This window comes from Centroberyx gerrardi, chromosome 9 (genome assembly GCF_048128805.1).
Source record: "Centroberyx gerrardi isolate f3 chromosome 9, fCenGer3.hap1.cur.20231027, whole genome shotgun sequence".
NCBI classification, from domain to species: domain Eukaryota; kingdom Metazoa; phylum Chordata; class Actinopteri; order Beryciformes; family Berycidae; genus Centroberyx; species Centroberyx gerrardi.
This window is the reverse complement of record NC_136005.1, coordinates 628819-653226: the sequence shown is the minus strand read 5'-3', so window position 1 is coordinate 653226 and position 24408 is coordinate 628819. Positions and strand designations below refer to the sequence as shown.

The following is a 24408-nucleotide window of genomic DNA, read 5'->3' as shown; positions in this document are numbered from 1 at the left end:
CACAACAAACAGATCAACTGGAACACAGGGAGACCTGAACAGACCTGAACAGTCCTGAACAGACCTGAACAGACCTGAACAGACCTGAACAGTCCTGAACAGACCTGAACAGACCTGAACAGACCTGAACAGACCTGAACAGTCCTGAACAGACCTGAACAGACCTGAACAGTCCTGAACAGACCTGAACAGACCTGAACAGACCTGAACAGACCTGACACTGCAGTAACATCCATCTGTTAGACCATGTTACTCCAGGCTACACCAGGCTAGTCCAGGTTAGTCCAGGTTAGTCCAGGTTAGACCAGATTAAATTGAGTAGAACCATGTTAGACTGAATAAGACCGTTTCTAAGGTAAACCAGGTTAGACCAGGTTGTTTCCTTGTTTACCTTCAGTCTTCATCACATCATGAGAAGTGTATCAGACAGAGTGGGGGTGTGGTGGGCGGGGTTTTCTGCCCCTTCCCCTTGTTGTCATGACAACAGCCACTCAAATTACAGCAGGCAGCTGTTGGCAGCTGTCAATCAGCGTCTGATGGCTGAATCTCATTTGACCTAGATCTAACTGATCAACAATCAATCACAGAACAAACTGATCAATACAGAACAAAACACCAGGAAACAAACAGAACAGCCTGTTGAACCAGGAAACATCATGAGGTGATGTGACCTTTGACCTCCTGGCTGTTGCTTGTGATGCTGCTGATCTTGGAATTGAAGTTTATTCTACTGTTGAGTTCAGTGTAAGTCTCTGAGTGTGACAGTTAAACGCCTTCAGTGTTAATCAAGCTGTTCATTTAGATTAGAATTACATTTTTTTTCTCAGGTATAAATCAGATCAAACAGTGCAGGAAGTCCAAGAAGAAGAAGAAGAAGTTACAGCTGCAGAGTTTTGTGTTTCTGAACTGCCGACCTGTTCAGGAACTCAGAGGCCTCAGTTCAACAGACCCAGGATAACTCTCTGTGATCTGGCTTCACTAAGCCTAACAACCGCAGTCACGTTAAGCGGTCACATGACGCTGGTTATCAACTCGGTAAGTCAACCCAGGTTTTCCCAATCTAGCTATGAGCGCGTTCACATGAAAGAGGCGGGGTTTGTAACAAATAGCCAATCACATGCAACATGGACAGATCCAGATCAGACAATTCGGATAAGATAAGATGAAACTACTGATCCCCGTGGGGAAATTAGATAGTTGTGCAGCAAACGTAATATGATTCAGCGGGGAAAAGGACATAGAATATAAGCGCAAAACTATAAAAATAGGTAATAGCCTAAAAATAGGTGAAAATAATAAAATAGGCTAATCAAACAATAAAAGCCATAAACAATAGACCTAATTATAGGATGATATAAGCCCTAATATTTCCTGCTACATTTTCAACATGGGTATCGGAAAGAAATGGATAGCTACTAACATTGTGTTCTTCTCTCAAGAAGAACAAAGTCTTATAATGAATAACTGTCAGCATTACAAAACATAACCGCGAAAAGTAAAAGTTGTTTCTGCTTCCAAGGCTAGAGAGGATTACTGGAGGAACTGCCCCGTCATTAGGACACAGTGGGCATATTTTTCATTGATAAAATAGTTTGTGGACACATTGAGGCTGTAAAAAGATTTTCTATTCATAAAGTCGGCCTCATGTTCTTCAGGGCTGCGGTAATGGAATATGAATAGCCGACATTGAACCAAACACTGTTGGGAATCCAATTAAATAAAGTCAGCGCAATTAATATATGCAACAGTAACTTTAATCCATTAATAATATGGTCAATTAAGTAGCCTACCTGCTATATCTCCGATATAATAAGTTATCATGGAAAACAACGTGATTCTACTGGTCTGTAAACACGTCGCCCTGCTCATTTCTTACTGTCTGTTAATTCAAAAATAGCCGAACAGTTTTCAGTTTTTTATTGTGATTTTCATTTATATATTTGTCCATATCGGGATCCTGTAGGAATGGTGACTCCCTGTTTCCAGAGAGCTGATTGGTCAGGAGGCCTTTCATACGTTTTGATCCGATACCCCGAACTGAAGCTGCTCCGGAGCAGGTTAGCCGTGCAGCATCAGTTACCATGGTGATCTACCCCGGTTAAAAGTGAACCACCTTCGTGAGACCGAGAAGCCAGGGTTAAATCTGAAGTTACCTCGCTAACCCCAAATCCTGCTTCGTAGTACAGGCCTCTGTTCCTCGCTTCATACAAACAAACAAACAACCAGTCAGAAAACACGCTGAAGTGTCACAGCCGAGTCCCTCCCAGCTCCAGACCCTGACCTCTGACCTCTGACCTCTGAGGGGGGCAGGAGAAAAGACTATCGTCCTCTGAAGCATGACATCATCTTTCAGCCCAAATAAGGGCTTGTGGTCCCGCCCCCTCTCAGTCTAATTTGAAAATGAATAGAGAAGTAAAATGATGTTAATCAACACTAATATTGACTGTTTCTGCTTTCAGGTTCCTCCTTGGACAGAATGTGAAGTTACGACACTGAGGAGAATTTCCCTACAGAGAACAAAGTATTTTAAGTATTTTATTATTATTACAGTTCAAGTTCAGCTCAGGTCTTCAACATGCCGTTCTCCCTCTCCAGTGTTTCCTGTCTCCGGTCAGCAGATGGATTTGTCTCTTACTGCTGATCCACGTCTGACTTCCTGAGGCTGAGTGGCTGAGTGACTTAAAGGAGGAAGAGTAGCCTAACTAGCCTAAAGGAGAGGCAAAAATCAATGGAGCTGTTAACAGTTAATGCCGCTCTGTCTGCCTGCTGGTCGTCTTCCTGCCTCAGCCTGCTGTTAATGTGAAGAACAACTGAGACCAACTTCTGCTGCTTCTTCTGAACTCACTCCATCATAGTCTGCAGTCAGAAAAAAGCTTACCCACTGTTGTTTAGAGACTGTTGGATCCTGTGTGGTTTTAATTCAGATGGATATCTCAGTAATGAAGCCATGTCATGATGATTAGTGGCAGTTTAGAGCAGAAGTCTGTTTTTGTTCATACTGGCTCCACAGAGGCAAAAGATCCTGATCAGATGTGACACTGTTCAGTCTGACCTCCGCTGCTCCAACAGGGTTTCTGCTTCCTGCTGGACTTCACCAGACTGAGGTGGAGATCGGTCCGGAGTCCAAACCTGCTCTTTCCCTGAAGTTCAGCTCCTGCAGCAGGTTTTAAACAGACAGCTGGGACTGCTGGTTCTAGTGGCTTTGATCCAGCAGAGTGTGAACCCAGTCTGGTTCCACAGGACACTATTATCTGTCTGAGGTTTTGCTGCACAAATATAAGTGAAAATTATGATGAAGATGAAGATATGGGTTATGTTTTTAGGATTCTGCTTTATTGGACAGTGTGTAGTGCAGAGAGCAAAGCTCTCAGGCTGGATTCAAACACGGGACGTCCTGTGTGGGTCCGTTAGCCAATGGAGTCACTAGGACGCCCCATGTATTATTTTTTTTAATAAGCATTTTAATAACCATCCAAAACAGTTCCTAAACCTTTTTGTAGATTTAATAAAATGCTGATTAGTGAGTAAGGCAGATCATACAGAGACTCACACAGCCAATCAGCTCAAACCACTGCAGCAACCTGGATTCACCTGTTCGGGACGTTGAGTTGCTCATCTGTTTGGGCTCAGAGAGGCTTCCGCTCCACAGTGAGAGGGTTTATTTCAAGGCCATTTTCTGGAAACTGCATCTTTATGCAACAAGTTACACAACTATGAGAGTAGAGAGAATCAATCAGAAAGAGAGAGAGGTGAGAGGGGGAGGGGAGAGAGAAAGAGAGAGAGGAGAGGAGAGGAGAGGAGGCCCACATCTCTTTGTCAGCTCCCACAGAACTATCTCCAATTACAGGACAAAGGCGACTCATTCAGGCCCGTTGGTTTGAACACTGGAGCTTTGCATGTCTAATGAGCAGTGCAGTGAATGCTAAGAGGAGCGTGGGGCTCTGCAGCGCTGCAGCGTGACGCTCCGCCCGGGCCTCAACACCCCGGCCAGACCCGCTCCGCCACAGCTACACAACAAGTGTCACAAGTTTCTTCAACAGTCCTCAAACTGAACTGAAATCAGAAAAGACTCGTTGGCCGGCGTGAGTTTGTGTTCTCCGTTCTCTATATTTTTGAGAAATCAAGTTGTAAACCGCCGCACACACAGAAGCTCTTCTTCAAGTAACATAAGACTTTTTAAAGCTGATGCAGATTTCTCAATCCTGATCCTTTTACACCTTAGTGTGTTCATCAGGCAGTTTGAATTGTTCCCCTGGGGACAGGACAGTTTTCCTTGTGTGGGAGTGTTGGGTTAAGATGGGTCAGAAATAAGACATGAAGTCAGGTCAAGGCGTCACGCCCCGATGAAACAAACAGGTTCAAACAAACAGGTAAGCAGAGCTTTTTCTTCCACAGCTCTTCGCTAATTTCTCCAAAGAGCATCTTGTTGACACTCCACAACTGTTTTTTACTTTTCTGACACATAAAGTGTACCGGAATTGGCCGTCTTGAGCACTGGGTGGGTATCTGGCTCAGACGCTGCATTTCCACTAGTTTTCTCTGTTAAAACAAGCGATTCATCGTCACCTGTGGGATCCCACAGGGTTCAAGTCTCGGCCCCATGCTGCTCTCGCTCTACACGCTCCCACTCATCTCCGTCATTTCTTAAACCTGTCTGTTTCCGCTGCTATGCAGAAGATACCCGGGTATATCTCCAATTAAAACCTTAATGAAAGCCTTAAAGTCAACTTTTTCATATAATTAAATGTCCATTTTGCTACTCTGTGTTACTAAGTGATACCATACAATAGTGATTCAACACAGCCAGCTCATGAAAGCTTAATTTGCTATTGTAAACACCTGTGAGGAGGCCCTTCTTTCCCAGGAAAAATAAAGTTTTAATAGAGTTTCTCAGAACAACTCGTCGAATAGAGTTTTATGTTTATGGAAGCAACAACTGCAGTTTATTTGGAATGAATATAAGACTCTGCAGTCTTCACTGAGTGTCTTTATTATTACTTACATATTATTAGTATGTTGGTCAATGCAACACTGAGAGCAAAACACCAAAGCAAAGACTGGTGATCACCAAAGGTGTCTCCAAAATCAAGAAAAACAAGAATCTTGCAGATTATCACTTTAAGATGATAGTGCAGTCGTCCTTCCTACAGTGGAGAAACCGTTGGGATGTGGGTCACCCATGCTTTATCTCATCTTGTTTAGACTGATGCAGCTCTGTCTAATCCTGTTTATGTCAGAAGTCACTCTCTCGTCTCCAGCTGGCTCAGACTGCAGCAGGTAGGGTTTTAACTGGTAGCTCACCGAGAGAATATATATCTCCAATTTCAGCATGGCTCCACTGGTTAGCAGTTACATACAGAAATGATTTTAAGATTTTACAGAGTCAGTCTGAGATCCTCAGTCTAAACTCAAGAGTCGACTCTTAAAACAAACTTTTTGTCTTTTGGCCTTGTGTAGACTTTATGTACTGTTTTTGTCTATTCTATTCTATTCTATTCTATTCTATTCTATTCTATTCTGTGTCCAGGGACCGGAGAGCCCAGACTGTCTGGATGAGACCATGAAGACAGAAATCCTCGACAGTGGATATAGATCCATCTGGTTCTTATGAGTTTGCAATACAATCGAACAAAGCTTGTGTGGATGTAAAAGTTGAAGCAAACTAATACTAAACGTCTTGATCCAGTTCTCTGGCACTGGAGCGGCTCCAGGTCTCGGTTCTTGGTGACATCACGGCTGTGGCTGTCTGTATCTGTGAGGTTTCTAAGGAACATACTGGCAGGAATCCTTTAGCATCACAGGATATGAGCCTTTCCATTTTCTGGAAAGGCAGAAAATTCCTCTCGTGGTTTCAGCAGGTCCGCTCTCCTACTGACCTTACATTGTTTCCCAATGAGAGAAACAATCAGATGAGTCATCATGATGAGTCATCATGATGACTCATCATGTGTGTCATCATGTGTCATGTATGTTGCTGCCAGCAGATTCAGATTCAGGTGACAGAATCCCCACAGACAGTCTGTTGACAACATCTGGTTTCTGAACTGTTCATAGCCATACAGCTAGCCTCTGTCTACATGTGAAGGATACTGTCAGTTCTGATCCACTAGAGTGGAAAGTAGTCTAGCAGAGAAACCGGCTCAGACTCCCAGCAGCAGCCTCCTCTCTCCTCGCTCTGTTGGCTGAGTGAAGCAGCCGGGACTTTTTGTTCCAGTCTGTGATCCTCAGGTTTCTGCTGTCTACAATGTCTGAACTGCTTGATCCAGCTCAGTGTCTGAACTGTGATCCAGTACAGTGTCTGAACTGCGATCCAGTACAGTGTCTGAACTGCTTGATCCAGTACAGTGTCTGAACTGTTTGATCCAGCTCAGTGTCTGAACTGTGACCCAGTACAGTTTGATCCAGTACAGTGTCTGAACTGTGATCCAGTACAGTGTCTGAACTGTTTGATCCAGTACAGTGTCTGAACTGTGATCCAGTACAGTGTCTGAACTGTTTGATCCATTACAGTGTCTGAACTGTGACCCAGTACAGTGTCTGAACTGTGATCCAGTACAGTTTGATCCAGTAAAGTGTCTGAACTGTGACCCAGTACAGTTTGATCCAGTAAAGTGTCTGAACTGTGATCCAGTACAGTGTCTGAACTGCGATCCAGTACAGTGTCTGAACTGTGATCCAGTACAGTTTGATCCAGTAAAGTGTCTGAACTGTGACCCAGTACAGTTTGATCCAGTAAAGTGTCTGAACTGTGACCCAGTACAGTTTGATCCAGTAAAGTGTCTGAACTGTGACCCAGTACAGTTTGATCCAGTACAGTGTCTGAACTGTGATCCAGTACAGTGTCTGAACTGTGATCCAGTACAGTTTGATCCAGTACAGTGTCTGAACTGTGATCCAGTACAGTTTGATCCAGTACAGTGTCTGAACTGTGACCCAGTACAGTTTGATCCAGTACAGTGTCTGAACTGTGATCCAGTACAGTTTGATCCAGTACAGTGTCTGAACTGTGACCCAGTACAGTTTGATCCAGTACAATGTCTGAACTGTGACCCAGTACAGTTTGATCCAGTACAGTGTCTGAACTGTGACCCAGTACAGTTTGATACAGTAAAGTGTCTGAACTGTGATCCAGTAGTGTCTGAACTGTGATCCAGTACAGTTTGATCCAGTACAGTGTCTGAACTGTGATCCAGTACAGTTTGATCCAGTACAGTGTCTGAACTGTGATCCAGTACAGTGTCTGAACTGTTTGATCCAGTACAGTGTCTGAACTGTGATCCAATACAGTGTCTGAACTGCGATCCAGTACAGTGTCTGAACTGTGATCCCCCCAGTCTGTTTGATCCAGTATGATGTGAATTCTATGCTGTGTGAAGTTGGGTCAATAGTCTCTGAACTGCTGAACTGTATTTCCAAGACAGTTGAGTGGAGTATCCTCCATCTGTACAGCTTTTATAAACTGGGTTCAGAGTACTTTGCTCGACCATTTTGTTGTTTCCATATCTTGATGTAGCCTCGTTACGACTGGAGCCTAGAGTGTGTTGACTGACCTTATTCACACGGCGGCCATTTTGAACACTTGGGGTGGGAAACTCTACATGGAAGATTGGCAGATATAAAACTAGCATTCCTTCAGTAAGTGACTTCAGATAGACCGAACACTTCTCAGGAACAACAACCACAACTGCCTGAATTTAAAAGTTAGCTTATTAGTTAGTAAGCTACTAGCTAGGTAGCTAGCAATAACAGGCCAAATACTGTACCCTATTAAAATGTGAACCAATATCCCTCTGATTCTTCAGATCCATTTGTTTCTAATGTGTTTTTCATTGTGAATCAGTGAAATGATAAATGTTTGTATGATGTATCTTGGTTCAGAACAGCATCACAGAGCTGACTGGACTCTGCGGGTGGAGTTTCACACCCCAAGTGTTCAAAATGGCCGCTGTGTGAATAAAGTCAATATGGCAGTAAAGCCAGAGTTTGTCTGGGTTTTTACATTCTGTTCATGTTGAGACTGAGCTTGAGGCTTCAGTGTCAGACATACAGGAGAAGATGATGAATCCAGAAGAAGGAAACAGTTAACATGACAGAGAGCAGAGAGCAGCCAACAGGACTATTAGCCGCTGGATGACTGGAGCCAAACAAACCCTGAAGGAGAGAAAGAACCATCCGGACAAAAGACTCTCCTCCTCATCCTCCTCCCTTTTCCCTCTTCCCGAACCCCCCCACCCCCCCTCTCTCTGGCAGAGTGAATACCCTCACGGAGAGCAGAGGAGTCCATTATGTAACCCACCAACTATCCCAGTCATTAACTGGTCCCAGTTCCCCAGCTGAAAGAGCGAGGGGAGTCACATGGTGCAGAGAGGCTTGTTTACCACAACAAGGCCGAACGAGGGAGAAACAGACTGAGAGAGAGAGAGAGAAATAGAGAGAGAGAGAGAAGGGGGGGAGAGAGAAAGAGAGGAGAACCAGAGAAAAACAAGAGAAAGAGAACTGGAGAACCGGAGGAGAACCAGGAGCTGCTCCACGTTCCTCTGCATCACATTCACTCTGAGCTGGAATTCAGATGCAGATGAATGGAGCCTGGGAGGAAACCAGTTTCCCACTGCCTCATTCACAACCAAACTGGTCTCACACACTGGGCTGCCGGGGTTGCCATGGAAACGGCTGGCGGGCCAAGAGCAGTCGGGCGAGAGAGAGAGAGAGAGAGAGAAGAGAGAGACATACACACACACAGAGAAAGAGAGAAAGACAGAGAGAGAGAAAGAGAGAGAGAGAAGAGAGAGAGACACACACACAGAGAAACAGAGAGAGAGAGAGAGAGAGAGAGAGAGAGAGAGAGAGAGTCTGACTGGCTCCTCTCTCTCACTCACTAATCTGCTGAAACATGAGGAACAGTGGAAGAAGTTTGTGTGACTGTTCAGTGTAACAGATGACATGATCCTCATTAGATTAGTGATTTGTCCTCCAACACACACACACACACACACACACACACACAGGGCAAACTGCTACAGTCCAACCCAAACATCAATAAAACACAACAGTCATTTTATTTTTAACACGTCGCTTGGCAGGCTGACCCTAGATCAGCGATTTCCTTTTTTAATATAGATATATATTCATAAAACCAATACAGATGATAATTGTTAACAGTTTTTGCACTGGGAATATTTTACATGATTTAAAAAAACACAACAACCCCTAACCCTAAAAACAAAACCAACATAAAACTGTGATTGTATTTCATCACTGATTCAGCCACCAGCGCCTCTGCCATTCTCTCTCGTACTGCACGGTGAACGTAGTACCAGCGTCCATTCATAAATCTGTCTTTTTAATGCGGTCTTGCTTATCCTGCAGAGTCTGGTAGAACAGGACTCCATTAAGACCGTTAAGACCCGCTCTTTAATTCGGCACAGATATAATCCACCAAGCATTTTACTTCAATAAAATGTAAACTTTCAGAAGTGGTTCACCTGATATTCACAGAATCTTCTTTCGCCAAAATACACCGTGGAGGGCGGTAGCGAGCAGCGTGAACCCATTTTAGAAGGTGAGATTTTATTGAAATATATGTTGATTGGTGGATAATATTTACGCCGAATTGAATATCGAATCCTAATGGTTCAAGTAAGGTCTTTAGTCGTAATTTATGTGAAATGTACCTATGCCGATAAGCAAGACCATATTAAATTATACGATTTTTGAATGGAGTTTGGCTTCTGATCACCATACGAGAACGGAACGCATCGTTGCTGCCTCTGTCGTAAAATGTAAACAATTTACGGCTAACCGTATGTCAGTTAGTTCAGTGCGGGCACACGTGAATGTAGAGAAATGTCAAGTTTATGAATTGTTTGACTGTTGTTCATAAGGCAGAACTGCAGTGTAAATAGTTTTATTATCAGCAGTCTGGTCTGTCAGACCGTCAGCATGCTGTACCTGGTCGGCCTGGGCCTGGGGGACGCGGCGGACATCACGGTGAAGGGGCTGGAGGCGGTCAGGAGGAGCTCCAGAGTTTACCTGGAGGCCTACACCTCCGTGCTCACCGTGGGGAAAGAAGCTCTGGTGAGTCTGAAGTCTGGACCTTCTGCACCAAGACCGACCGGACACATACGAACCGGATCCGGGAGAAAACAAGTCCCGATTGGTGTATGCCAAAGTCCATTGAAAAATCTAGCGATTTAATGTTGCCTTGGTTATTGATAAAACTACATATGCGATAGAACATTACCGAAGACCTTTTACTAATCATTAGGATCTGCCCTTAATTCGGCATACATATAATCTACCAAGCAGCACTTATTTAAGTTAAATTTCAACACTTAGAACTGGTTTGCCTGTTATTCCGACAGTCTTCTCCCACCAAAACACACCGCAGTGAGCTGCAGCAAGCAGAGTGAACCAGACCTAAAAGTTGAGATTTTATTAAAATAAAGAGCTGCTTGGTGGATCAGCTGTATGCCGAATTTACCAGAAGACCCCGATGATTAATAAAATGTCTTAATTCATGTTGTAACAGATGAGTACACTTGATGATTAGCAAGGCAGCATCAAACTGACAGATTTTGAATGGACCTTGGGGTGAAGTTTTCTCCACACAAGAGAGAACTGAACAAATCGGGACTATGTCAAAACTGTGTGAAAATGTGTAACTTCACCATAATTAATAAATGTTGAGATAAATCCTCCTACATCTATGTATTGAAAACAGATTGATTTAAGATGCAGCCTGTTGTCAGCTGCAGTTATATTCTAGTCATGTAGCTGACTGTTATCCAGAGGGAGATCAACAGTAGAACGAGGTTCAATTCCTAGATCACCAACATTACAAGCAACCAATAAGGAGGTCAAAGGTTACAGCCCTGACACTAGATGGAGTGAATATTCTCGGCAATATGGATATATGATGATCAATATAGAATGATCATGGATGGTAGATGAGTGAAGCTGAAAGACTGAGCTAGTTCTTTTTCTTCAGAGGCATCAGAGTAGAGGGATATGAAGTGATGCAGAGGCTGTGTCTCGCTCTTTATTTACACAGCAAGTAAAAAACTGTTCACTGTCAGTCCATCGTTCATGTTTTACATAATACATTAAACCTAAACTTCAGTTTCTTCCCATTTCATAAAATCATATTAGCCAGTTTCCAGGCAGTCTGCCTCAGCAGACGCAGAGATCACTGCATGAAACAACACAAAGTACTTTTTTTAAGATTATTTTTTTTGGCATTTTCACCTTTATTACAGTGAAAAATACATGAAACTGTTGAATTTGATAAGAAGTTGTCCAGCTAGATGATGAACACAGGGAGCCAGAGGACTTTTCTTGTTTTCTCATGAAACATTGCGTCCTAGTTTTTAGTGTCTGTCAGGCTTCATCTTCCACCGCAGTCCTACAGGCCGTTTCCCAGTTTCAGCACTAACAGTCGACACTACTTCCTGAACTGAGTGTTCAGCCTGATGGATGCAGCTGACTGTAACTGCAGCAGTCTCCTTTAAACAGTTTTCATACAAACTCATTCTGGAGTAAAACTTCTTCTTAACAAGCTGCAGATCAGATGAACATTTTCCCTGACACTCCAATTTTTAGATAGTGTGTAGAGCTAGCTAACTGAAGTGTGTTAACATGTAGAGCTAGCTAACTGAAGTGTGTTACCATGTAGAACTAGCTAACTGAAGTGTGTTAACATGTAGAGCTAGCTAACTGAAGTGTGTTAACATGTAGAGCTAGCTAACTGAAGTGTGTTACCATGTAGAACTAGCTAACTGAAGTGTGTTAACATGTAGAGCTAGCTAACTGAAGTGTGTTAACATGTAGAGCTAGCTAACTGAAGTGTGTTACCATGTAGAACTAGCTAACTGAAGTGTGTTAACATGTAGAGCTAGCTAACTGAAGTGTGTTAACATGTAGAGCTAGCTAACTGAAGTGTGTTACCATGTAGAACTAGCTAACTGAAGTGTGTTAACATGTAGAGCTAGCTAACTGAAGTGTGTTAACATGTAGAGCTAGCTAACTGAAGTGTGTCAACATGTAGAGCTAGCTAACTGGTGTGTTAACATGTAGAGCTAGCTAACTGGTGTGTTAACATGTAGAGCTAGCTAACTGAAGTGTGTTAACATGTAGAGCTAGCTAACTGAAGTGTGTTAACATGTAGAGCTAGCTAACTGAAGTGTGTTAACATGTAGAGCTAGCTAACTGAAGTGTGTTAACATGTAGAGCTAGCTAACTGAAGTGTGTTAACATGTAGAGCTAGCTAACTGAAGTGTGTTAACATGTAGAGCTAGCTAACTGAAGTGTGTTAACATGTAACTAACGACCTCAGCAGTAAGGTAACTAACGACCTCAGCAGTAAGGTAACTAACGACCTCAGCAGTGAGGTAACTAGCTACCTCAGTAGTGTCTGAACTGCCTTGTAAATGTATAATTTGCACACGTGCACATAAAAAAGCATTAAAAATTCTAATTCAATTAAAGTCTTAGAATTCAATTGCATTCCATTTTTTAATGTACACGTTTCTCTCTCTTCCTGACACTGGCTTTAAATTAGGCAGCAATCTACAAGAAGCTAGCCGACATCAGCAATGTCCTACCAATAATAATGTACTATTATTTGTTGAAGAGCCATTCAGGACCAAGAAATGACAACATGGACAGATCTCTGGCACAGCTTACAGCAGTAATGGACATAACCAATATAGTCACATTTATTTATTTTATCGGTAATCATATCAGACAATATAATGATTCCAATAATTATTGGAAAAATTGGCTATCTAAATCTATTAGCTACCTCAGCAGCTAGTTAGCTACCTCAGCAGCGTGTTAGCTACCTGAGTAGTGTGTTAGCTACCTCAGCAGCGTGTTAGCTCAGCAGTGTGTAAACTACCTCAGCAGTGTGTTAGCTCGCTCAGCAGTGTGTTAGCTACCTCAGCAGTGTGTTAGCTCAGCAGTGTGTTAGCTCGCTCAGCAGTGTGTTAGCTACCTCAGCAGTGTGTTAGCTCGCTCAGCAGTGTGTTAGCTCGCTCAGCAGCGTGTTAGCTCGCTCAGCAGCGTGTTAGCTCGCTCAGCAGCGTGTTAGCTCGCTCAGCAGTGTGTTAGCTCAGCAGTGTGTTAGCTACCTCAGCAGTGTGTTAGCTCGCTCAGCAGTGTGTTAGCTCAGCAGTGTGTTAGCTCAGCAGTGTGTTAGCTCGCTCAGCAGTGTGTTAGCTACCTCAGCAGTGTGTTAGCTCGCTCAGCAGCGTGTTAGCTCACCAGTGTGTTAGCTCAGCAGTGTGTTAGCTACCTCAGCAGCATGTTAGCTCAGCAGTGTGTTAGCTCCCTCAGCAGTGTGTTAGCTACCTCAGCAGCATGTTAGCTCAGCAGTGTGTTAGCTCCCTCAGCAGTGTGTTAGCTACCTCAGCAGCGTGTTAGCTCAGCAGTGTGTTAGCTCCCTCAGCAGTGTGTTAGCTCAGCAGTGTGTTACCTCAGCAGTGTGTTAGCTCAGCAGTGTGTTAGCTCCCTCAGCAGTGTGTTAGCTCCCTCAGCAGTGTGTTAGCTACCTCAGCAGTGTGTTAGCTCAGCAGTGTGTTAGCTCAGCAGTGTGTTAGCTCCCTCAGCAGTGTGTTAGCTCCCTCAGCAGCGTGTTAGCTCAGCAGTGTGTTAGCTACCTCAGCAGTGTGTTAGCTCAGCAGTGTGTTAGCTACCTCAGCAGTGTGTTAGCTACCTCAGCAGTGTGTTAGCTACCTCAGCAGTGTGTTAGCTCCCTCAGCAGTGTGTTAGCTCCCTCAGCAGTGTGTTAGCTACCTCAGCAGTGTGTTAGCTACCTCAGCAGTGTGTTAGCTCAGCAGTGTGTTAGCTACCTCAGCAGTGTGTTAGCTCAGCAGTGTGTTACCTCAGCAGTGTGTTCTCCTCAGGAGGAGTTCTACGGACGGGAGCTGGTTCTGGCGGACAGAGATCTGGTGGAACAGGAAGCTGACGAGATCCTGAAAGATGCTGATGTCACTGACGTGGCCTTCCTGGTGGTGGGCGACCCGTTCGGGTGAGTTATGGTGCTGTTGTCCATATAAAGCAGTTTGATGGATCTCAGTGTAGAAGGAGCCGTTACATGGAAACCTGGTTTAGATGTTAAAGGCTGACAGCAGGTCAGTTCTTCACATTGCTATGAAGGTTCCACCTTTTTTTTTTAGTATTTATCTTAGCTTTTCTGGATTTTGGTTTCTTCATTTTAAAAATAATATTGTCACTCAATGTTTCTGATCATTGCTGCTTTAGGTATAAAGATAGCCGTAACAGATGGAATCGATCGATGTAAACTGTAGATATTAAACGGTAACTTCGGTATTTTTCAACCTGGACCCTATTTTCCCATCTTTTTGTGTCTAAGTGACTAAAGGGGACAACAACAGAGAAATGAAACGTTTTTCTTTACCTTTCGCTTGATCCGTCTGTGTGTAACTTCCTGCAACAACTCAACTCTCCTGAGACTTGGTTACACACAGACCGGATCAAGCGAAAGGTAAAGAAAAATGTTTCATTTCTCTGTAGGGTCCTTTCCATAATGCTGTCAGACACTTATAATAACAATCTGAGCCTGTCAGTAAAACAAGAACTTTTAGTGGACGTACATTGACGGTGGGATTTGCCTCGTCGGATTACATTGCAGCTCGTTTCACGGCTGCTGGCTGAAGCGATCTCGCTCAATACTGGACCAATTTCAAAAATTGTTGTCCCCTTTAGTCACTTAGACACAAAAAGATGGAAAAATAGGGTCCAGGTTGAAAAATATCAAAGTTACCCTTTAATGGAAAATATGAGGGTCGATCAATTTAGAAATCTTGTGTGCCGTCATTTGAATTGTAACATTATTGTTTAAATGGTAGTGACAGTTTTTACATGAAGGTAAAGTATATGAAAGGTTAGTACAGTCCAGTATGAAGAGCTGTTTGTATCAGACTGAGTTGAGAATATCTTCTGTTATCTAACAAAGTGCTGAAGCCATTTTGCAGCTGAACAGCAGAAGTGATTTGAGCTTCATGCCGCTCTGAACAGCTGCACGCTCGTATTGATTCAACACAGATCTCGCTGTCTAAGCATATTGAGTCTTCTGGAAAGAACCGCTGCTGTATCTGACCACATATTTTTTCTGTCAGGCCTTCGCTGCGATCAGCTCAGCAATTTTCTCTCCCCAAAAACCGCCGACCGCTCGTCAGGACCGGCCGGCCCTCGTCTTTCCGTGAATTCCTTTCAGAGAGATAATGACAGAGCGCGAGCCGCAGCCGGAGCGAGGCCTTCGAAAAGCGTCGCATGTGTATTTGAACATGTGTGTTTTCCTGCAGGGCCACCACCCACAGCGACTTGGTCCTGAGAGCGGTGAATGCTGGGATACCGTACCGGGTCATCCACAACGCCTCCATCATGAACGCGGTGGGCTGCTGCGGGCTGCAGGTAGGTCAGCGGGATTAGTTTTGTCCCATCTGCTGCAGAGTCTCATTAAAACTCTTATTGTGCTGAGAGCCGCGGCGCTCGGCCCATCCATAACCCGCTGCATTGAGCTGTCAGGGGCCCATTGTGAGCGGAGGGGCCTCAGCTGTCGGCCGGCCTCTGATCTACAGCGCCCCCGCCTAACCCCCCCCTCCCCCACCCCCACCCACCCCCACCCCGTACCGCTGAGATTAGCGCTAACGCTAGCGGAGCGGGAGCCTCTCCAGTGGGAGGTTGTTAATATGCTAATGAGGGGCGGTCTATGCAAATGACCGTTCCCTCTGGTAGGGCGACCAGCGGCTTCACACTGCTGCTGTTAGGAATCCCATCAGGCCTGCTGTTTGGCCCCGCCCACTCCCACATTGGCTTTCCAAGCTTTACAAAATGGCAGAAACAGCAGAGACAGGTTCACAGGAGCTGCAGCTTCATCCTGCTGCAGGAGGAAAATGGCGTCGCATCACACCGAGCTGGGTCTCGGGCGTGTTTAGCCTCAGATCCTTCACTGCCCTCCCTGTAACAGGAAGCGGCTCGGCCACAAGGCGCGACTTCCTCTTCACGCGCTCACGCGGAGGGCCGGGTACCGAGAACCGGCTCAGATTTAGCCTCGGTTCCAAATGAGCCGCGACAGAACGACCTCAGCGCCGCGCGGCGAGGCGGCTGCGGCAGCTTCCTGCAGACGGGCAGAGCGCGCTGAACGACCCGAGAAAATGATCGATACAAATTACAATTACCTAAAATTCTTTCACTTGTTCTTGTGTTGTGTTCTCTCACAGTTTATACAGTAGGAATCAATAAGGGAATTGATGAAGAATCAGATTGATAAGAAGACTCAAAAATGGCAGTGGAATCAGTAAAATCCTAACAATACCAAGTCCTACACACACACACACACACACCTCTGACCTCTGACCTCTGACCTTTGTCTCTCAGCTGTATAACTTCGGGGAGACGGTGTCCATCGTGTTCTGGACTGAAACCTGGAGACCAGAGAGTTTCTACGACAAGATCAGGAAGAACCGAGCCGCCGGCATGCACACACTGTGTCTGCTGGGTGAGTCCACACACACACACACACACACACACACACACAGTCTGAGCAGACCAGCATGTGTGAGGACCTACTGAAGTGGTTCTCAGGATCCAGATCCTGCTGGTCTTCAGTCTAACCATGTGATCAGGGGCGGAGTCACACCTGGACACCAGGTGAATACAGTGAAGGCTGGTAGGACAGAAAACCAGCAGGACTCTGAGTGCTGAGGACCAGGAGAGTCCTGACAGTCTGGGATCAGCTGTGTGCTGAACATCAGCATCTGGACCGTAGGTTAGACTGTTTGGACGTGATGCGTCGTTCTCGCAATGCATCCTGGGTTCTTCCGTTCGTTCTCGTCGGTCGCGTCTCTCTCGTACGTTTCCTCCACTGGGAAGTGAACTTCCTGGATCTTTATCCGTCCTCCGTCCTCCTCAGCTTTCTTTTGCTTTGGAATCGATCTTCAGCTAGATGTGACTTCTAAAACACATCATGGAGGAACAAGAACCCAGGACTGAGAACCTGCTGTGAAGAACCGGTTCCTGTTCACTGCAGCTGGATCTCGTGTGTGTGTGTGTGTGTGTGTGTGTGTGGACAGACAGACTTCACTGACAGAACCTTTATGTTTGGATTGACTGTTCCTTTGAGGTTCAGGTAGTGCGGTGGTGTTTGGGGTTCAGAGGTTCAGGGTCTTTCCTGAGGGGACAGAGTGTTTATCCAGACCCCCGACCCCCCGCCCCCCCCGCCCCCCCCGGGGAGCCGCCCTGCTCCTCCCAACACAAACACATCAGACAGGTTTCAGTTTTCTCCACAACAGCCTCACTGGTCGGAGTGTTTCTGTAATTAGCTGAGTGTGTGTGTGTGTGTGTGTGTGTTGGGGGTGTGTGATCATAACACCCCCCCCCCAACCTGGGGCTCAGCTGGTTGTCTGAGTGTCTACTTAATATTAATGAGCAGAGGAAGTGGAGGAATAAAAGAGTAAAAGACATTAAACCAACAGCAGCAGACAGATTCATCCATCATCCATCCAGTGCTGTCGCGCAGTGTGATTGGACAGTTCGTTGCCATGGTAACTCTCACTGCTTCCTTGCTTCCTTGATGTTTGCCTGATGAAGGTCCTGTGACCGAAACGTCACAATAAAGTTTTATCAAGTGTTGACAGTGGGATTACTGACTGACTGGTGACTTTCATCTCTGCAAAATTCCTTTTTTCTTTATTTTCTTCCCAAAATCCAAACGATCGACACAAACAGGGAAGGAAGGAAGGGAGGGAAGGAAGGAGGGAGAAAATATCATCAGTATTTCATCGGGTGGTGCCATGTTTGCAGAGGATGTAAACAAACCCGACAGCGTCTCGTTACCACGGAGACGACAGAACGCCAACGTCTTCACCAAGGTGTAGACGTGAGACGAGACGGAGCAGAAAGATTCAGCAGGTTCAGGAGGTTCAGGAGGTTCAGGAGGTTCAGGAGGTAGAGACGAGACTCCGGCTGCTGGACTGATCTGAACTGAACTGAACTGATCTGATCTGAACTGAACTGATCTGAACTGATCTGAACTGAACTGAACTGAACTGATCTGAACTGATCTGTTCTCATGTTTCTCTCCTAGATATCAAGATGAAAGAGCAGTCCATCGAAAATATGATGAGGTGAGAATCACCAGACACAAACCAACACCAACACCAACTGCGTTGTGATGATTGACAGTTTGACGGGCCTTGTGATTGGCTGACCGGTTTGCTCCAGCACAAATGAAATAACAGGGATGGTGCTGGGAGGCGGGCTGACGGACGCTCTGACACTCTGATACTCTTCATTCAGACTCCTTATGCAGTTTTTTTTACCCAATTCTTCTGATTATGTGGTTCCACAGGGAGGCGGGGCTCCACGGGGAGGCGGGGCTCCACGGGGAGGCGGGGCTCTGCCTATAGGAGCTGAGGCCTGGCACCGGCCCAGGGCGGCCATTTTGTTTTTCATGTTGGTTTTGAGTGTTTAAAAAGAAAAGTAGTAGGAATGAGGTTAAACTCACTGGTGAAAACTACGTCTTTTATAGCACTGAGCTACTGGAGGGGGAGGGGGCAGGGGCGGGGGGTTGGTTGGAGGGGGAGGGGGGTTGTTTTGGGGGGGGGGGGGGTTTAGACTCTGTAATAGCGTCCTAATGGGATCCAGCTCTGTCCAAGTTCCTCTCTAAGTGAGTGTAAGGAGCTGAGGTGAACCTCAGTGATCGGATGCTCTGCATACCGAACTGTATGAGCTCAAGGAAAAGGAAACAGCTTCTGCTCTCACATTTCCTGCAGACCACAGACCGCCTCCAGACCACAGACCGCCTCCAGACCACAGACCGCCTCCTGCAGCAGAGCCGGCCGGAGCTGCATCCATTACTTCTGCAGTTATTCTCTTTTTAAAGATCAGTTTCAGGCCATTTTTGCCTGATTTGAAAGTTGACCGTAGAGAGAGACAGGACAGATCTGGAGAGAGGATGATGTGTGATGAAGGTCCAGGCAGGATCCCCCCCTCCCTCTCTCTCTCTCTCTCTCTCTCTCTCTCTCTCTCTCTCTCTCTCTCTCTCTCTCTCTCTCTCTCTCTCTCTCTCTCTCTCTCTCTCTCTCTCTCTCTATCTCTCTCTATGTCTCTCTATGTCTCTCTCTCTCTATGTCTCTCTCTCTCTATGTCTCTCTCTCTATGTCTCTCTGGCTCTCTGTCTCTCTCTCTCTCTCTCTCTCTCTCTGGCTCTCTCTCTCTGTGTCTCTCTGGCTCTCTCTCTCTCTGTATCTCTCTCTCTCTCTCTCTCATCTTCAAGTGAACATTAGCAGGAGGAACAATGTGAAAAATATCAAAATAAAAGCAGATTGACTGGAAAACATACTGAGCAGCGTTTCCCCTTGAACCAGCATAAACTTCCAAAACTGCTCCAGTCTCGTGTGACAGAGTGAGTTTATTATTTCTGAATGTTTGGGGTGTTTCTGAGTGTCGACCTTTTGGCAGCAGGTCTGTCCTGCAACCAAAACCGCCGCTGTAGAAAAGCTGATGCTAGCTAGCTAAGCTAACCGGCAGCTACCTGTCCGACAGAAAACAGGCGGCTCCTCGTCGCTCCTCGTCGCTCCTCGTCCTCGTCCTCTCCTTCAGTACTCTGCAGCTCGCTCTCATCTGGTCAGCTTGGCGTTTCCCTCGCTGTACTCGTGTTTCTTACCGTTCTGGCCGCAGTTAAGGAAATTCAGTTTGAGGAGCGCAGTGAGGCGGCGCTCACACCGACAGCTGAGTGTGTTTGATGTGAATGAAGAGTTGAATCGCTCTGTGTCTGTGTGTCAGAGGGAAGAAGATCTACGAGCCGCCGCGCTTCCTGACGGTCAGCCAGGCCGCAGACCAGCTGCTGCAGGTCGTCCAGAGGAGGCGGGAGGAGGGGGAGGAGCCAGGTGAGTGGGAGGAGCCGGGGGAGTGGGAGGGGCTGGGGGAGTGGGAGGGGCCAGGGGAGTGGGAGGGGCCAGGTGATGCTGTAGAGTTGAGACGTTCTCCTGCTGTTCCTCTGCTGTTCTCCTGTTCCTCTACTGTTCTCCTGCTGTTCCTCTACTGTTCTGCTGTTCCTCTACTGTTCTCCTGCTGTTCCTCTACTGTTCTCCTGCTGTTCCTCTCCTGCTGTTCCTCTACTGTTCTCCTACTGTTCTCCTGCTGTTCCTCTACTGTTCTCCTGCTGTTCCTCTCCTGCTGTTCCTCTACTGTTCCTCTACTGTTCTCCTGCTGTTCCTCTACTGTTCTGCTGTTCCTCTACTGTTCTCCTGCTGTTCCTCTCCTGCTGTTCCTCTACTGTTCTCCTGCTGTTCCTCTACTGTTCTCCTGCTGTTCCTCTACTGTTCTCCTGTTGTTCCTCTACTGTTCTGCTGTTCCTCTACTGTTCTCCTGCTGTTCCTCTGCTGTTCTCCTGCTGTTCCTCTACTGTTCTGCTGTTCCTCTACTGTTCTCCTGCTGTTCCTCTACTGTTCTCCTGCTGTTCCTCTACTGTTCTCCTGTTCCTCTACTGTTCTGCTGTTCTTCTACTCTTCTCCTGTTCCTCTACTGTTCTCCTGTTCCTCTACTGTTCTCCTGCTGTTCCTCTACTGTTCTCCTGTTCCTCTACTGTTCTCCTGTTCCTCTACTGTTCCTCTACTGTTCTCCTGCTGTTCCTCTACTGTTCTGCTGTTCCTCTACTGTTCTCCTGCTGTTCCTCTCCTGCTGTTCCTCTACTGTTCTCCTGCTGTTCCTCTACTGTTCTCCTGCTGTTCCTCTACTGTTCTCCTGCTGTTCCTCTACTGTTCTCCTGTTGTTCCTCTACTGTTCTCCTGTTCCTCTACTGTTCTCCTGCTGTTCTTCTACTGTTCTCCTGTTCCTCTGCTGTTCTCCTGCTGTTCCTCTACTGTTCTGCTGTTCCTCTACTGTTCTCCTGCTGTTCCTCTACTGTTCTCCTGTTCCTCTACTGTTCTCCTGTTCCTCTACTGTTGTCCTGCTGTTCCTCTACTGTTCTCCTGTTCCTCTACTGTTCTGCTGTTCCTCTACTGTTCTCCTGCTGTTCCTCTGCTGTTCTCCTGTTCCTCTACTGTTCTGCTGTTCCTCTACTGTTGTCCTGCTGTTCCTCTACTGTTCTCCTGTTCCTCTACTGTTCTCCTGCTGTTCCTCTACTGTTCTGCTGTTCTTCTACTCTTCTCCTGTTCCTCTACTGTTCTCCTGTTCCTCTACTGTTCTCCTGCTGTTCCTCTACTGTTCCCCTGTTCCTCTACTGTTCTGCTGTTCCTCTACTGTTCTCCTGCTGTTCCTCTACTGTTCTCCTGCTGTTCCTCTACTGTTCTGCTGTTCCCCTACTGTTCTCCTGTTCCCCTACTGTTCTCCTGCTGTTCCTCTACTGTTCTCCTGCTGTTCCTCTACTGTTCTGCTGTTCCTCTACTGTTCTCCTGCTGTTCCTCTACTGTTCTCCTGTTCCTCTACTGTTCTGCTGTTCCTCTACTGTTCTCCTGCTGTTCCTCTACTGTTCTCCTGCTGTTCCTCTCCTGCTGTTCCTCTACTGTTCTCCTGCTGTTCCTCTACTGTTCTCCTGCTGTTCCTCTACTGTTCTCCTGTTCCTCTACTGTTCTCCTGCTGTTCATCTACTGTTCTCCTGTTCCTCTACTGTTCTCCTGCTGTTCCTCTACTGTTCTCCTGCTGTTCCTCTACTGTTCTGCTGTTCCCCTACTGTTCTCCTGCTGTTCCTCTACTGTTCTGCTGTTCCTCTACTGTTCTCCTGCTGTTCCTCTACTGTTCTCCTGTTCCTCTACTGTTCTCCTGTTCCTCTACTGTTCCTCTACTGTTCTCCTGCTGTTCCTCTACTGTTCTGCTGTTCCTCTACTGTTCTCCTGCTGTTCCTCTACTGTTCTGCTGTTCCTCTACTGTTCTCCTGCTGTTCCTCTCCTGCTGTTCCTCTCCTGCTGTTCCTCTACTGTTCTCCTGCTGTTCCTCTCCTGCTGTTCCTCTACTGTTCTCCTGCTGTTCCTCTACTGTTCTCCTGCTGTTCCTCTACTGTTCTCCTGTTGTTCCTCTACTGTTCTCCTGTTCCTCTACTGTTCTCCTGCTGTTCTTCTACTGTTCTCCTGTTCCTCTGCTGTTCTCCTGCTGTTCCTCTACTGTTCTCCTGTTCCTCTACTGTTCTCCTGCTGTTCCTCTACTGTTCTGCTGTTCTTCTACTGTTCTCCTGTTCCTCTACTGTTCTCCTGTTCCTCTACTGTTCTCCTGCTGTTCCTCTACTGTTCCCCTGTTCCTCTACTGTTCTGCTGTTCCTCTACTGTTCTCCTGCTGTTCCTCTACTGTTCTCCTGCTGTTCCTCTACTGTTCTGCTGTTCCTCTACTGTTCTCCTGCTGTTCCTCTACTGTTCTCCTGCTGTTCCTCTACTGTTCTGCTGTTCCCCTACTGTTCTCCTGTTCCCCTACTGTTCTCCTGCTGTTCCTCTACTGTTCTCCTGTTGTTCCTCTACTGTTCTGCTGTTCCTCTACTGTTCTCCTGCTGTTCCTCTCCTGCTGTTCCTCTACTGTTCTCCTGCTGTTCCTCTACTGTTCTCCTGCTGTTCCTCTACTGTTCTCCTGTTCCTCTACTGTTCTCCTGTTCCTCTACTGTTCTCCTGCTGTTCCTCTACTGTTCTCCTGCTGTTCCTCTACTGTTCTGCTGTTCCTCTACTGTTCTCCTGCTGTTCCTCTACTGTTCTGCTGTTCCCCTACTGTTCTCCTGCTGTTCCTCTACTGTTCTGCTGTTCCCCTACTGTTCTCCTGCTGTTCCTCTACTGTTCTCCTGTTGTTCCTCTACTGTTCTCCTGCTGTTCCTCTACTGTTCTCCTGTTCCTCTACTGTTCTCCTGTTGTTCCTCTACTGTTCTCCTGTTGTTCCTCTACTGTTCTCCTGCTGTTCCTCTACTGTTCTGCTGTTCCTCTACTGTTCTGCTGTTCCTCTACTGTTCTCCTGCTGTTCCCCTACTGTTCTCCTGCTGTTCCTCTACTGTTCTGCTGTTCCTCTACTGTTCTCCTGCTGTTCCTCTACTGTTCCCCTGTTCCTCTACTGTTCTCCTGTTCCCCTACTGTTCTCCTGTTCCTCTACTGTTCTGCTGTTCCTCTACTGTTCTCCTGCTGTTCCTCTACTGTTCTCCTGTTCCTCTACTGTTCTCCTGTTCCTTTACTGTTCTCCTGTTGCTCTACTGTTCTCCTGCTGTTCCTCTACCGTTCTCCTGCTGTTCCTCTACTGTTCTGCTGTTCCTCTACTGTTCTCCTGCTGTTCCTCTACTGTTCTGCTGTTCCTCTACTGTTCTGCTGTTCCTCTACTGTTCTCCTGTTCCTCTACTGTTCTGCTGTTCCTCTACTGTTCTGCTGTTCCTCTACTGTTCTCCTGCTGTTCCTCTACTGTTCTCCTGTTGTTCTTCTACTGTTCTCCTGCTGTTCCTCTACTGTTCTCCTGTTGTTCCTCTACTGTTCCCGTTCCTCTACTGTTCTCTTGTTCCTCCTCTACTGTTCCCCTGTTCCTCTACTGTTCTCCTGTTCCTCTACCGTTCTCCTGCTGTTCCTCTACTGTTCTGCTGTTCCTCTACTGTTCTCCTGCTGTTCCCCTGCAGGCCTGACGGAGGACACGGTGTGTGTGGGCGTGGCCCGGCTCGGCGCCGACGACCAGCTGATCCGGACGGCGACGCTGCGTCAGCTGGCGTCATGTGACCTCGGCGCTCCGCTCCATTCGCTGATCGTCACCGGTCAGCTCCACCCGCTGGAGGTGGACATGCTGCGTCTGACCGCAGAACCAAACGCACTCGACCACCTCCACATGACGGACAGCTCCACATACACATCTTAACACACACACACACACACACACACACACACAGTATGCCCAACATGTCTGTTTTACATGTGAAGTGAATAAACATGAGAACTCTCAGTATCAGTGACAGAGTGATGCAGTAGAATTATTTATTACAGTTGAAAAACAGATTGCAACTGGCCAACTGGTCACATGGTTTTGGCAAATCAAAGCGATGAGGAACATCATCACACACACACACGCACACACTCTCACTCACTCACTCACACACACACACGCACACACTCTCACTCACTCACTCACACACACACACACACACACACAGGATGAGTTGGGACGGCCTGGTGTCGCTTAAGGCTTCAGTCGCAGCAGTGATGATGTCACAGGAAGTCGACTGCACTCTGGAGGAAACACTCAGGAAAACAACGGGATCTGACTCAGATTGTCTGACTCCTGACGAAGGCACTTACCCAGAATGCTTCAGCTCCAGTCTACAGAGTGCAGTAGATGGAGATGAGTCACACTGTGTTACGGTGTCATGAACACTGATGTCGTCCGCCTGCAGCCGCTCCTGTCACCAGCCGCTACAGATTCATAAAAAAAAAGGGGGGGCTTGTA

The 24408-nt window shown here is 46.5% G+C and overlaps 3 protein-coding genes across 7 annotated transcripts in view; 2 read left to right on the top strand and 1 right to left on the bottom strand.

The window, feature by feature from the left end:
- Nucleotides 1–1014: 1014 nt before the first annotated feature.
- Nucleotides 1015–7318, top strand: LOC139911896 (uncharacterized). The gene is given in 8 exon segments (XM_078285621.1): nt 1015–1035; nt 5528–5582; nt 6229–6346; nt 6396–6435; nt 6485–6771; nt 6802–7107; nt 7160–7244; nt 7247–7318. Coding segments are annotated over 8 exon segments (984 nt in total).
- Nucleotides 7319–9781: 2463 nt separating this feature from the next.
- dph5 (diphthamide biosynthesis 5) lies at nt 9782–23917 on the top strand. 2 transcript variants are annotated; one of them, XM_078285724.1, is made up of 7 exons: nt 9782–10074; nt 13905–14026; nt 15324–15432; nt 16399–16519; nt 18107–18146; nt 19807–19910; nt 23591–23917. In XM_078285724.1, the coding sequence occupies exons 1-7, from the start codon at nt 9940–9942 to the stop codon at nt 23821–23823; spliced, it is 864 nt and encodes a 287-aa protein (XP_078141850.1). In that variant the 5' UTR covers nt 9782–9939; the 3' UTR covers nt 23824–23917. The 2 variants fall into 2 exon arrangements, with proteins under 2 accessions (XP_078141850.1, XP_071755622.2); XM_071899521.2 differs by having other exon boundaries at nt 9784–10074; nt 13902–14026.
- slc30a7 (solute carrier family 30 member 7) overlaps nt 23911–24408 on the bottom strand; it is a 10857-nt gene continuing 10359 nt past the window's right edge. For all 4 annotated transcript variants that reach the window (XM_078285723.1, XM_071899512.2, XM_071899514.2 and 1 more), the window contains one exon: nt 23911–24408. This exon is cut by the window's right edge and continues 255 nt beyond it. The gene's annotated coding sequence lies outside the window, so the exon portion shown is untranslated.

Coding starts and splice junctions, on each gene's coding strand:
- dph5 (XM_071899521.2), top strand. CDS start 9,940: ATGCTGTACCTGGTCGGCCTGGGCCTGGGGGACGCGGCGGACATCACG. Junction 15,433..16,398: donor TGGGCTGCTGCGGGCTGCAG/GTAGGTCAGCGG, acceptor TTTGTCTCTCAG/CTGTATAACTTCGGGGAGAC. Junction 18,147..19,806: donor TCCATCGAAAATATGATGAG/GTGAGAATCACC, acceptor TCTGTGTGTCAG/AGGGAAGAAGATCTACGAGC.